The sequence below is a fragment of the Triturus cristatus genome, chromosome 5_2 (assembly GCF_964204655.1).
Source record: "Triturus cristatus chromosome 5_2, aTriCri1.1, whole genome shotgun sequence".
Lineage (NCBI taxonomy): Eukaryota > Metazoa > Chordata > Amphibia > Caudata > Salamandridae > Triturus > Triturus cristatus.
The window spans coordinates 1,096,271,968-1,096,287,292 of record NC_140588.1 but is presented as its reverse complement, the minus strand read 5'-3'; the positions used below and the strand labels follow the sequence as shown (position 1 = coordinate 1,096,287,292).

Below are 15,325 nucleotides of genomic sequence, written 5' to 3'. Positions count from 1 at the left end.
TTGCATGGTATGCCCTCACTTTTTGCTGAATTGCTGATGTACTTTGACTGAGTGTGCCCTGGGCTCCTGCCAATCAGGTGCCCAGGGCCTGTGGTCCTTCCCTAAACCTGTATTGAAGCCTAAATCCAATTGGCATCTCTGGCCACAGGTCCGTCCCTGGTAAATGGTACCCTAGGTACCCAGGGCCCTGTGACCAGAGAAGGCCCCTAAGGGCTGCAGCACTTATTGTGCCACCTTTAGAGGCCCTGTACCCTGACACACACACACACACTGCCTTTGCAGGCTGAGTGTCTTGGAGCAGAACAAAACAGAGAGTTGACATGGCACACATCCCTGTGTGCCATGCCCACAAACACACTGCCCTGGCATACTTCAGTCACCCCTCCAGCTGGGTGCACTATACCAGTGGTGAGGGTACAGGTGCATGAGCCTTGTACCCCTACAGTGTCTAAGCCAATTCTTAGACACAGTAAGTGCAGTAATGCCATTAAGAGTATATGGTGCTGGGAGTTTGTCATTACGAACTCCACAGTACCATAATGGCTTTACTGAAAACTGAGAAGTTTGGTATCAAACTTCTCAGCACATTAAACGCACACTGATGCCAGTATGGGATTTAATGTAAAATGCACCACAGAGGGCGTCTTAGAGATGCCCCCTGAAAAACGACCTACCAATAGTATCCAGGCTGAGTGGCTTCCTTCAGCTGCCACCACCAGACATGTTTCTGGACCCCTGGGTCGAGAGCCTGCTGCTCTCGGGGGCCTGAAACAAAGCACATCCTGGGACGAGGTGCCAAGCCTCCTCCCCCAGGATGGGCAGGGTCCACGAAGGGGAAGCTTCAAAGGCATGCTGCCTTTGTGAGCTTCCCCAGGCCACTTGCTGCTCCCAGCAAACTGGTCCCCATTGGTTCTGACCCCCACTTTGAGAGGGAGAACCCGAGGGAAAACCAAGTGAGGGAGAGAGGTGAAGCACAACTCTCAGTCCCCGCCATCTTGCAGATGGGGGGACCCAGCCAACCAGAGTGAGGCATAATACTACCACAAAGTAAAGTCAAATGCACAGTAGAACATAAATGCTAAACGACTGCAAATTACCCTGCAACATAGACCCGGTGGATAGTCAAAAAATGCAGTAGCCCATTTTTCCATAAAGGACAAAGGAATATATATTTGTGAAAATGGGTATTGTTTTACAGCAATTACTGTGCCCACTAGAAACAGATTGGTAAATGGCACACTTACTAGTGAATGGCGACCCTTCAAAAACATACGTATTTAACATAACCTTGAATCAAGACCTCCATAATTTGCATAATCTCGGCTTGCAGCAGGAACTCTTTACTTGAAAGCAGCATAGCCTTGTATACTGTTTCAAAGTGTGTACTACCGTAAGTAAAATAAGAAGCCGCCCAGAAGCCGAAGAAGTATGCAGCCTGCTGAAGAGGAAGGCAGTTCATGCAAAGAGCACGGATTGGTGTGTGCACGAGGTGCAGGCCTGACACACATGGCACAAGTGATCAGATCGTGGGGTGCCTGGGGAAGCCACCCCCGTAGCATCACTACAGTGTATAGTTGTTTTTTTAAAGTATCCATGCAAGTGTCAAGCTGTGGCTTTCCCATGGATAAACATGAAATTAGTATAATTAAGCACCCTATCCCCAAAAGAGTTCAAGAAAATATTACTGTTTCAGGAAAAACATGAACAGTCACATGGAAAGCAAACACCACAAAAAAAATCTGTCCATCACATTACACTACAGCAAATGGTCACAGTATTGACAGCTGTGTCAGTGAGTGCAAGGGTTATTTTGCTTTTAAAACACACTTTCAGCTGACTTTGTATCACAACAAGGGTAAAGAAACATAAAAATATTTTTTTGCAGAACGGACCCCTTGATGCAGCTCTGGTGTGCAAGGAGACTATTAGCAGGGGATTTTAGATCCCTGAAGCCTATGGTGAAGAAATCTGGCAGCAAGCAGCTTAACGGCAGAGAAAACAACATGGGAGAGTGTCCATGGACCCTGCGGATTTGGTTGAGCCTGGAAATGTCCGACAGCATGCCCGGGTCGCTGCTGGAGGAGCACCGGAGGAACTACTGCTGCTGCTATGTGTGTATGAGCAGCAGGCAAGGGTACTGCCCCAGGACAGGGGCCGCAGGCATGGCGCTGGGAGGCTGATGGTAACATGAGGAGAGAGACAACACGGACAACGGGAGAGGGGTGGGAGGAGAGTCAACACGGACAACAGGAGGGGGCGGGAACAGAGACAACACAGACAGCGGGAGGGGAGCGGGAACAGAGACAACCCGGACAACAGGAGGAGGCGGGAAGAGAGACAACACAGACAACGGGAGGGGGCGGGAACAGAGACAATACGGAAACAAAATAAGTCTAGCAATCAATAGGAAACATAAACTGTGGCTGCAATTATGCAAAGCTGACCTGTATAGCGACAATTAAAACAGATGCCTCACCTCTTCCCCAGGAAGTTACGGCTGTGTGGGCATGGTGCTCACGGGAGGGGGGGGGGGGGGGTGGGAGGAAATAGACAATAGAAAGAAACGAGCGAGGGTGCGGGAATAAAGACACACACACTACAGGGGGGGCGGGAGCAAAGGGAATAGGACAACGGGAGGGGGCGGGAGCAAAGTGAAACATGAAAGTTAGAAAACAAGTGGAGGCAAAAGAAAAACAAGCTTGCGGTATAACAGTGTGTCTGAAAATTAAGTTGTTTGGGGAGAGAGGACACAGCCAATCGGTGAGCCCTTTGACACTAGAACCTGGGGACGCTGTGGGTGGCTTGGAGATGGGTGAAGCTTGGCTTGTGGAGAAACAAGCAAAAGGAAAGTGCACGCTCGCCGGCAAACACGCGAGAGGGACAGCAAAAGTGAAAGCAGGGGTGCGCATGCAACGGCAGGAAAAAGTGAAAGCTCCAGATGGCGCTTCTGGCGCTGAAAGCTTCTGGCTGCGCCGTGCGTGCACGCTTGCGTGAACGCAAGCGCTAGGCCAGCCAGCAACACTTTGAAAACTCACCTACTAAATGTCTCTCCGAGCAGTGCATGCGCGCTGACTCAGCGAGACCTAAAAAAAGGAATAGGGCTGCAAGGTTTTGCACGGATTTGTCAAATGGGCGCAAAGTTATTAACGGTCCAAAATCCAAGGAAATCCTGTCTCTGGGAACCCTAACTAAAACTACAGAATGGCTAGCGCCGCTCTGTAATAAGGTTCCTTGATTCCTTTTTTGAAGGAGAGTCTAGGGAGGGGCGACCTGCATGGATCCCACTAGGTTTTCTTACTCAGAATGCCCTTCGAACCTCAGTCTTTGGCTAAACTGACACAATGTCCTCACACGTCTGTGAGGGAAACTTCTCAAATCTGCAGGATCTACAACATTTCTACCACCAGCATTCCCACAAATCTCCCCATAAAAATGTACTCCGCTTCTGTGGCTGGGCCTAGCGCCAGTGACAGGAACAGATCAAACCAGGGACCCTATGAAGTCAATATTTGCACCACCCTCACAATCAACTGCTACAGACCAAAGAGCATTTCTTACCATACACCACGGTCACAGTGTCCGGCAGGCTGCTGTGATACACCTCACATTTGTACGTTTTCTCATCATCTCCTTCCTGAACTTCCACTGTTTTCTGGGCCTGGTAGGTTCCGTCAGGGTTTGGCAAGATTTCGCTCGATTCCCAGGGCATCTCTACACCATTCCTGACCCATTTCACCTCAATTTCTCTGGGATAAAATCCATAAGCGTAGCCGGTCAGAAGAGTGCGATCGCCGTTCTTTCTTCGTGTGACCATTGTTTGAGGGGCAACTGGCAGGAAACGCAATAAGTACAATTACGCAACAATTACAACATTGGGTTTTAACCAGTACATTATTTGGAAACAGATACCAGTGACACTTTTCTTCAGCACATGCTTTGACTACCCCCTTTTACGACACCTCCAGGTCGCCATGAGCACCTGCACAGAGGAGCAACCTGGGTAGAGGGGCTGCTAAGAGAAGCCCCACCACAGCCATCTCGGATCACAGACTCCACTACATTGGTAGCTCCATCCTACAAGGAACTGAGGATGCTACTAGGAGCTCAAGGAAAGGACCAAGGAAGGGGACAGATGTTGGGGCTCACCCGCAGAGGCTCGATGGAGGTGAAAGAAGATGATGTCAAAGTAGTGTTGCATGATATACCCGGTGACGGGATTACAGGGAACCTCACATCCAGTTTTTATAATTAATTTATCAAGCGATTTACCAAGAAGAGGCAGAGGCAATAGGATACCGCACACAACACATACACAGGCTGCTTGTAATTCAAAACATTGTGGTGCTCGAGTCAAGAGGACCAGCCGTCTTAGTCTACAAAACCAGGAGAAAAATCTCTATCAGATTTAAAGACGATGTGACTCACAACCCACACCCCAATCATTTTTTGGTTAATAACACCCGGATTATTCACAGCAGCAATTGGACAAAAATGCAGAGACTCACAGAATCTTTTTTTGAAATTCTTTATTCATGAACTCTTTTAAAACATATCCTTTTCTTCTTGGATTCTTGCTGTAGCCAATGTGTTTTGTACTATAGGACTTCTTCAGAGCTTCTTCAATGTATATCCTAGGGATTTAAATGACGATTCTCCATCCAAAAATCAAGAGCAGCAGATAGTGCGCTTTTGCAACAATCTGTAGAGACACCTGAAGTTCCTGCAAACTGATTCAAGAGTGGAGGAAACAAGATGCCTAAAAGTTATCATATATCAACTTTTAAGTTCTTAAATCAATATATGAACAAAGGTTATAATCCACTGATGGATGAGGACTTGATGATAACAAACCATGTGGTCCAAAGTCAGAACCCGCACGATGTGGCGTATGATAAGTCCCACACAAGTGGAGTAACTAATTAACTTATCACACTGCATCTTTACCTGTGCTGCATTGAAAGGACTGTTTACAAAGAACCAGAAAACCAAATTGTTTCGATGAACTGATCTTATGCAAATAAGAAAGACAGACAAATATACAGACAACTCAGAGGTGGTGCAAAGATGTACAGCTAGTCTCATTCCATGTCTTAGCGTGTCGAGCCATCTTGTATCAGATGACCGTGTGCAGACTCCAGGTGTGTTTCTGAAGCCTTCAGTGGGGATTATCACTACCATATAACATTTGGGAAGGCACTGACAGGCAGGGCTGGCACACATCTGGTTGAAAGCTTTTGTAAACTCTATGCAGACTGCGGGAGGGAGGAACAGGATTCCCATAGCGCGGACCCCGATGGTCCCTTGGTGAGGACCATGGCTACCACATGGAGGCAGACTGCGGGAAGGAGGAACAGGATTCCCAAGGCATGGACCCCGATGTTACCTTGGTGACGACCATGGCTACCACATGGAGGCAGACTGCGGGAGGGAGGAACAGGATTCCCATAGCGCGGACCCCGATGTTCCCTTGGTGAGGACCATGGCTACCACATGGAGGCAGACTGCGGGAGGGAGGAACAGGATTCCATGGTATGAACCCCGATGTTCCCTTGGTGAGGACCATGGCTACCACATGGAGGCAGACTGTGGGAAGGAGAAACAGGATTCCCATGGCGTGGACCCCGATGTTCCCTTGGTGAGGACCATGGCTACCACATGGAGGCAGACTGCGGGAAGAAGGAACAGGATTCCCATGGTATGTACCCCGATGTTCCCTTGGTGAGGACCATGGCTACCACATGGAGGCAGGCTGCAGGAAGGAGGAACAGGATTCAATGGCATGGACCCTGATGTTCCCTTGGTGAGGACCATGGCTACCACATGGAGGCAGACTGCGGGAAGGAGGGACAGGATTCCATGGTATGTACCCCGATGTTCCCTTGGTGAGGACCATGGCTACCACATGGAGGCAGCCTGCAGGAAGGAGGTACAGGATTCCCACGGCATGGACCCCGATGTTCCCTTGGCGAGGACCATGGCTACCACATGGAGGCAGACTACGGGAAGGAGGAACAGGATTCCATGGCATGGACCCCGATGTTCCCTTGGCGAGGACCATGGCTACCACATGGAGGCAGACTACGGGAAGGAGGAACAGGATTCCATGGCATGGACCCCGATGTTCCCTTGGTGAGGACCATGGCTACCACATGAAGGCAGACCACTGGAAGGAGGAACAGGATTCCATGGCATGGACCCCGATGTTCCCTTGGTGAGGACCATGGCTACCACATGAAGGCGGACTGCGAGAAGGAGGAACAGGATTCCATGGCATGGACCCCGATGTTCCCTTGGTGAGGACCATGGCTACCACATGGAGGCAGGCTGCAGGAAGGAGGAACAGGATTCAATGGCATGGACCCTGATGTTCCCTTGGTGAGGACCATGGCTACCACATGGAGGCAGACTGTGGGAAGGAGGAACAGGATTCCCATGGTTTGTACCCCGATGTTCCCTTGGTGAGGACCATGGCTACCTCATGGAGGCAGACCACTGGAAGGAGGAACAGGATTCCATGGCATGGACCCCGATGTTCCCTTGGTGAGGACCATGGCTACCACATGAAGGCAGACCACTGGAAGGAGGAACAGGATTCCATGGCATGGACCCCGATGTTCCCTTGGTGAGGACCATGGCTACCACATGGAGGCAGACTACGGGAAGGAGGAACAGGATTCCATGGCATGGACCCCGATGTTCCCTTGGCGAGGACCATGGCTACCACATGGAGGCAGACTACGGGAAGGAGGAACAGGATTCCATGGCATGGACCCCGATGTTCCCTTGGTGAGGACCATGGCTACCACATGAAGGCAGACCACTGGAAGGAGGAACAGGATTCCATGGCATGGACCCCGATGTTCCCTTGGTGAGGACCATGGCTACCACATGGAGGCAGACTACGGGAAGGAGGAACAGGATTCCATGGCATGGACCCCGATGTTCCCTTGGCGAGGACCATGGCTACCACATGGAGGCAGACTACGGGAAGGAGGAACAGGATTCCATGGCATGGACCCCGATGTTCCCTTGGTGAGGACCATGGCTACCACATGAAGGCAGACCACTGGAAGGAGGAACAGGATTCCATGGCATGGACCCCGATGTTCCCTTGGTGAGGACCATGACTACCACATGGAGGCAGACTGTGGGAGGGAGGAACAGGATTCCCATGGCATGGACCCCGATGTTCCCTTGGTGAGGACCATGACTACCACATGGAGGCAGACTGTGGGAGGGAGGAACAGGATTCCCATGGCATTGACCCCGATGTTGCCTTGGTGAGGACCATGGCTACCACATGGAGGCAGACTGCGAGAAGGAGGAACAGGATTCCATGGCATGGACCCCGATGTTCCCTTGGTGAGGACCATGGCTACCACATGGAGGCAGACTGCGGGAAGGAGGAACAGGATTCCATGGCGTGGACCCAGATTTTCCCTTGGTGAGGACAATGGCTACCACATGGAGGCAGACTGCGGGAAGGAGGGACAGGATTCCCATGGCATGGACCCCGATGTTCCCTTGGCGAGGACCATGGCTACCACATGGAGGCAGACTGCGGGAAGGAGGAACAGGATTCCCATGGCATGGACCCCGATGTTGCCTTGGTGAGGACCATGGCTACCACATGGAGGCAGACTGCGGGAGGGAGGAACAGGATTCCATGGCATGGACCCTGATGTTCCCTTGGTGAGGACCATGGCTACCACATGGAGGCAGACTGCGGGAAGGAGGAACAGGATTCCCAAGGCGTGGACCCCGATGTTCCCTTGGTGAGGACCATGGCTACCAAATGGAGGCAGACTGCGGGAAGGAGGAACAGGATTCCCAAGGCGTGGACCCCGATGTTGCCTTGGTGAGGACCATGGCTACCACATGGAGGCAGACTGCAGGAAGGAGGAACAGGATTCTCATGGCATGTACCCTGGTGTTCTCTTGGTGAGGACCATGGCTACCACATGGAGGCAGACTGCGGGAAGGAGGGACAGGATTCCCATGGCATGGACCCCGATGTTGCCATGGCATGGACCCCGATGTTGCCTTAGTGCTACATAGGACCACAAAGATGTGTGTAGAAACCACCGAAAACACGTCTGAAACAGCCACAGAAGGTAGGCACTTTCGATGGCACTCACCAGGGTGCCGGTGGGACGTCCCTGGGGCTCCAGAGCCCGGAATTAAGGCAGAAAACTCTACACTGGTTCCTTGCCAGGGCAGATACAATTCAGAGAAATGGAGGAGAAAGTAGCAGGGACTAGTGGCCTTTTTGCTCCCTTGACCCACACCATTGGGCAGGATGAAGTCTGGAACTGGCATCCCTCCTCAAGACCGGAACTTGCCTAAGGCTTGTTTAATCTACAGAAATTCAGACATTCTGACTTGTCTGAGTGGGAGCCGTCCCCCAGTTAGTCGTCTATGTACCTATACATGTAGCATACACCCGGCAGACTACACCTATATATGTAGCGTACACCCTGCAGGTTACACCTATATATGTAGCGTACACCCGGCAGATTCCACCTATACATGTAGCGTACACCGTGCAGGTTACACCTATACATGTAGCATAAACCCGGCAGAGTACACCTGGCAGCTTAAACCATATACTTTGACCGCATTGCATCGCTTTGGCTGGAGGGTCCTCAGTGGAAATTCTTAGACGCGCCTATTACCCTTGAGGAAATCACAGCTGCAATCCCCGGACTCCCCACGTGTAAAGCCCCCGGAATGATTTTTTTCCTGCAAAGTTTTACAAAGCCTATTACCACCTACTAGCACCCTAGCTCCTGTGAGTGTACAATGAGGCACAAGAGAAGATCATTCCCCTGCCCTCATTCAGGGAGGTTTGTGGGGCGCTTGAAACCTGGCAAACCCTTTTTGCATTACCGACCATGTGGCTCATACCGAACATTGTCTCTTATCAATGTAGACGCTAAAATCCTCGCTAAGGTGTTTGAAAAACAGTTATTATTATAGCTGCGTCAGAACTTCGGTTGCGATAGTGAATCAGTTAAATCGGGCGATGAATGATGTGGCAGTCTTCCTAGATAACACAAGCATGTTTGGCCTTAAATAAAGTTTTCCTAACTTGAGCTAAGATAAGCACATCCGAACCCAATGGCGGAAAAAAACAATCTAAGGATGGAAAGGATGCCCATGCGCACTGTAGTCCAGGGGAGGAGCCACCTATCTCGTGATACTTCGAAGACTCTTCCAGGACAACAATGTGCAATCATCCGGACCCAACACTAGGCGGCGATCCATGCACAGATATGAATTCAGCAGCCCACATGCCTCGAACCTTTATAAACTGGGCAAGACTACTATGCACTCAGTCAACAGCCTGGATCTGGCTGAATGGTCCGCTCTTTGACCGGATACCTTTAAGGAGAGTCACCTGCCTTCCTTTTTGGTTTGCCCTGGTACCAGAGACTCTGGCCTGTTCTATTATGCAACCACACATGCAGCGAGGCCTATATTTGTCCCCGCAATCTCACAGTATCCCTGTACACATATGACATCATCTGATACCGGCGCGACCCGGCTCACAACCTAGGTCCCCATATCCGAGACTTCATGCTATATAAAAGCCTTGCGAGAATCAACATCAAGTGGAATAAACAAACTATTTTCCCTTGACACCCTGCACCCTAGTCAGCCAACTAAAATTTCCATTCCACCGTCTCATTTGTGGACTGATCAGAGCCCAATGAAGGAATCTGTCAGTCAGCCTTGAGACCCAGACCACACGTGTGCTTCCCAATGAGGGCTGATTAGAGCCCCCTAGGTGTGTTCAGCATATTTCCAGCTCAGGTCAGTGCATCCCATCCTACTGCACACACTTTCCTTCACCAAGATAACCCATTGGGAGGGTTTTAAGCAGCTCTGTTTCCTTTTTTTTTTTGTAGACCATTCCCGCCCACCCAGTTCCTAAGGCTTGTCACCAGGGACCCCTCCTTCAGCAACTGTATTACCTTTCATAATGCAAATACGGTCTCAGAGATATTGTCTACGTCTTGTCCTGGCTCTTTTGCACTTTTCTACTTCTTGGCCCCACTCTGATCATCCTTTCACTATTATTGTTTCAGGTCTCTCTCGGGCTCTTTGTATCCCCCTGAGTCCTGATGACGATCCCGCCAGTTTTACGGGGATTGAAACGCCGGCGACTTTAAAAACACGGGCACTATGTGATTGTTGAGAACTTGCTTCAACGGGCCGTGCTGTTCATGTATTTGCTGATACACTTGTTGATCACGATTTCTCTTCGTTTGTCCTCTGTCCTAATATCCTAATTCTGCAGCACACATAGAAAGAGAAAAAAGCCTCTCATGATTATATATGTGCAGGAAGGTGCTCCTTCCTGCACAAACACAATCATGCATGCAACACAGAGACCCTTGCACCATAGTGCAAGGGTGCCTGCATTGGGGCCAGGCAGCCCATTGTGCGCCAGCGCAGGGGAAATGACAGGAATGCGCCGTATAGCCTTAAATATGGCGCATTCCTGCCCTTTCCCAGTGACGCAGCGCAGCAAGGTGATTTACAGCACAGCGACTTGCTGCGCTGTGCCTCTTTTTCATAAGAATGCCTTCAACTGTCTGAAACTCAACATAGACTCGAAGGAAGTGGTACTATTTGGAAAAGACAACTCTCTCTGATCCTTGGCCTGGGAGCCCTCAGAGCTAGCGCCGACACCAAGTCTGTCCAACTCGACCAGGAACTTGGGGCTCATAATCGATCATCGAATCTTGATGTCCAACCTGAAATATGGTCGTCTCCACCTGCTTCCACACCCTCAAGCTCCTTAAAGTGTAGAGATGACCCCGCTGGACACCCGAAGGTCTGTCACACAAGACCTGATGACCAGCAGACTGGGCTGCGGCAACGCCCTTTACGTCAGAATCACTTCTCAGCTCACCAAGAGACTAAAAGTCATACAGAACGCAGCAGCCAGACTCGCGTTCAAACTCCCACTCCAGTGTCACATGTACAAACACCTCAAGGACCTCCATTGACTCACACTCCACAAACACACCCTATTCCAGTGCCTCACACACACATATAAGGCACTACACAAGCAAGGCCTAGCATCCCTCAACAGCTGCATCCAGTTCCCCAAATCAACCAGGCACATCCGCTCTGAAAGCCTTCTCCTCGCAAATGTCCCTCGCATCCGCCGAACCAGAGCAGACAGTCGCACTGTTTCCTACCTGGACCCCGAATCCTCCCACATCAGAGCTACCAGCCCAATCACAGGTTTCTTAAACCTTAGATCTATCATCAGGGGGATTATGATCACTTTTGGCTCTGGTATCCACTGAAGGACCACTGCCAAAAACACAGAGATGGCCTGGTACTAGCGCACTCTTCTAAAGGAAATGAAACTGATTCTTTCAGAAAGAGACGGCTGAACTGCTATTCAAGCCTTGTACTCTTGCATCTGGATGACGGTAGTAACATCCTCCTCCATGGTATCACAGACTCCACACTGGCACCCTTTAATGCCATCTGCACACCAACGCACGTCTCATCCAAGGCCTTAAGAAATATCATCACAACACTCCCATCCTGATGGAACTCCATTGCTGGCCAGCACCATCTTCAAAACCATCTGCATCATTTACAGAGCCATCCTGACCAGCACCATCTTCAAAACCACCTGCATCATTTACAGAGCCATCACCACCAGCACCATCTTCAAAACCATCTGCATCATTTACAGAGCCATTACGACCAGCACCATATTCAAAACCATCTGCATCTTTACAGAGCCATCACGACCAGCATCATCTTCAAAACCATCTGCATCATTTACAGAGCCATCACGACCAGCACCATCTTCAAAACCGTCTACATCATTTACAGAGCCATCACCACCAGCACCATCTTCAAAATCATCTGCATTATTTACAGAGTCATCACGACCAGCACCATCTTCAATACCATCTGCATCATTGACAGAGCCATCACGACCAGCACCATCTTCAAAACCACCTGCCTCATTTACAGCTGGCCAGCACCATCTTCAAAACCATCTGCATCATTTTCAGAGACATCACAATCTCACCATCTTCAAAACCATCTGCATCATTTACAGAGCCATTGCGACCAGCACCATCTTCAAAACCATCTGCATCATTTACAGAGACATCACAATCTCACCATCTTAAAAAGCATCTGCATCATTTACAGAGACATCACAATCTCACCATCTTCAAAACCATCTTCAAAACCATCTGCATCATTTACAAAGCCATCACGACCAGCACTATCTTCAACCCATCTGCATCATTGACAGAGCAATCACGACCAGCACCATCTTCAAAACCACCTGCATTATTTACAGAGCCATCACGACCAGCACCATCTTCAAAACTAGCTGCATCATTTACAGCTGGTGGCCAACACCATCTTCAAAACCATCTGCATCATTTACAGAGCCATAACGACCAGCACCATCTTCAAAACCTCTGCATCATTTACAGAGCCATCACGACCAGCACCATCTTCAAAACCTCTGCATCATTTACAGAGCCATCACGGCCAGCACCATCTTCAAAACCACCTGCATCATTTACAGCTGGCCAGTGCCATCTTCAAAACCATCTGCATCATTTACAGAGCCATTACAACCAGCACCATCTTCAAAACCATCTGCACCATTGACAAATCCATCACGACCAGCACCATCTTCAAAACCACCTGCATCATTGACAGAGCCATCACGACCAGCACCATCTTCAAAACCATCGGCATCATTTACAGCTGAACAGCACCATCTTCAAAACCATCGGCATCATTTACAGCTGACCAGCACCATCTTCAAAACCATATGTATCCTTGACAGAGCCATCACGACCAGCACCATCTTCAAAACCATCGGCATCATTTACAGCTGACCAGCACCATCTTCAAAACCATCTGCATCCATGACAGAGCCATCATGACCAGCACCCTCTTCAAAACCACCTGCATCATTTACAGAGCCATCACGACCAGCACCATCTTCAAAACCACCTGCATCATTTATAGCTGGCCAGCGCCATCTTCAAAACCATCTGCATCATTTACAGAGCCATCACGACCAGCACCATCTTCAAAACCATCTGCATCATTGACAGAGCCATCACGACCAGCACCATCTTCAAAACCATCTGCATCATTGACAGAGCCATCACGACCAGCACCATCTTCAAAACCATCTGCATCATTGACAGAGCCATCACGACCAGCACCATCTTCAAAACCACCTGCATCATTTACAGCTGGCCAGCGCCATCTTCAAAACCATCTGCATCATTTACAGAGCCATCACGACCAGCGCCATCTTCAAAACCATCTGCATCATTTACAGAGCCATCACGACCAGCACCATCTTCAAAACCATCTGCATCATTGACAGAGCCATCACGACCAGCACCATCTTCAAAACCATCGGCATCATTTACAGCTGACCAGCACCATCTTCAAAACCATCGGCATCATTTACAGCTGACCAGCACCATCTTCAAAACCATATGTATCCTTGACAGAGCCATCACGACCAGCACCATCTTCAAAACCATCGGCATCATTTACAGCTGACCAGCACCATCTTCAAAACCATCGGCATCATTTACAGCTGACCAGCACCATCTTCAAAACCATCTGCATCCTTGACAGAGCCATCATGACCAGCACCCTCTTCAAAACCACCTGCATCATTTACAGAGCCATCACGACCAGCACCATCTTCAAAACCACCTGCATCATTTACAGAGCCATCACGACCAGCACCATCTTCAAAACCATCTGCATCATTTACAGAGCCATCACGACCAGCACCATCTTCAAAACCACCTGCATTATTTACAGAGCCATCACGACCAGCACCATCTTCAAAACTAGCTGCATCATTTACAGAGCCATCACGGGCAGCACCATCTTCAAAACCATCTGCATCATTTACAGAGCCATCACCACCAGCACCATCTTCAAAACCATCTGCATCATTTACAGAGCCATCACGACCAGCACCATCTTCAAAACCTCTGCATCATTTACAGAGCCATCACGACCAGCACCATCTTCAAAACCATCTGTATCATTTACAGAGCCAACACCATCTTCAAAACCATTTCCATCATTTACAGAGCCATCACGACCAGCACCATCTTCAAAACCATCTGCATCATTTACAGAGCCATCACGACCAGCACCATCTTCAAAACAACCTGCATCATTTACAGCTGGCCAGCGCCATCTTCAAAACCATCTGCATCATTTACAGAGCCATCACAACCAGCACCATCTTCAAAACCATCTGCATCATTGACAAAGCCATCACGACCAGCACCATCTTCAAAACCACCTGTATCATTTACAGCTGGACAGCACCATCTTCAAAACCATCTGCATCATTTACAGAGCCATCACAAACAGCATTCTCTTCCAAACCATCTGCATCATTTACAGAGCCATCACGACCAGCACCATCTTCAAAACCATCAGCATCATTTGCAGAGCCATCACAATTTCACTATCTTCAAAACCATCTGCATCATTTACAGAGCCATTACGACCAGCATCATCTTCAAAACCATGTGCATCATTTACAGAGCCATCACGACCAGCACTATCTTCAAATCCATCTGCATCATTTACAGAGCCATCACGACCAGCACTATCTTCAAATCCATCTGCAACATTTACAGAGCCATCATCGCCAGCACCATTTTCAAAACCATCTGCATCATTTACAGAGCCATCACGACCAGCACCATCTTCAAAACCATCTACATCATTTACAGCTGGCCAGCACCATCTTCAAAACCATCTGCATCATTTACAGAGCCATTACGACCAGCATCATCTTCAAAACCATGTGCATCATTTACAGAGCCATCACGACCAGCACTATCTTCAAATCCATCTGCATCATTTACAGAGTCATCACGAACAGCACCATCTTCAAAATCATCTGCATCATTTACAGAGCCATCACCGCCAGCACCATCTTTAAAACCATCTGCATCATTTACAGACCCATCATGACCAGCACCATCTTCAAAACCATCTGCATCATTTACAGAGCCATCACGACCAGCACCATCTTCAAAACCACCTGCATCATTTACAGAGCCATCACCACCAGCACCATCTTCAAAACCATCTGCATCTTTACAGAGGCATCACGGCCAGCACCATCTTCAAAACCATCTGCATCATTGACAGAGCAATCACGACCACCATCATCTTCAAAACCATCTGCGTCATTTACAGAGCCATCACCGCCAGCACCATCTTTAAAACCACCTGCGTCATTTACAGAGCCATCACGACC

At 49.3% G+C, this 15,325-nt stretch overlaps 1 protein-coding gene across 4 annotated transcripts in view; it reads right to left on the bottom strand.

Moving 5' to 3' along the window:
* LOC146829753 (class I histocompatibility antigen, Gogo-C*0203 alpha chain-like) overlaps positions 1–15,325 on the bottom strand; it is a 439,978-nt gene that overhangs the window by 293,246 nt on the left and 131,407 nt on the right. For all 4 annotated transcript variants that reach the window (XM_085608479.1, XM_085608480.1, XM_085608481.1 and 1 more), the window contains exon 4: positions 3,559–3,828. In XM_085608479.1, the coding sequence (XP_085464605.1) occupies positions 3,559–3,828 (270 nt within the window). The remainder of the gene's footprint in view (positions 1–3,558; positions 3,829–15,325) is intronic.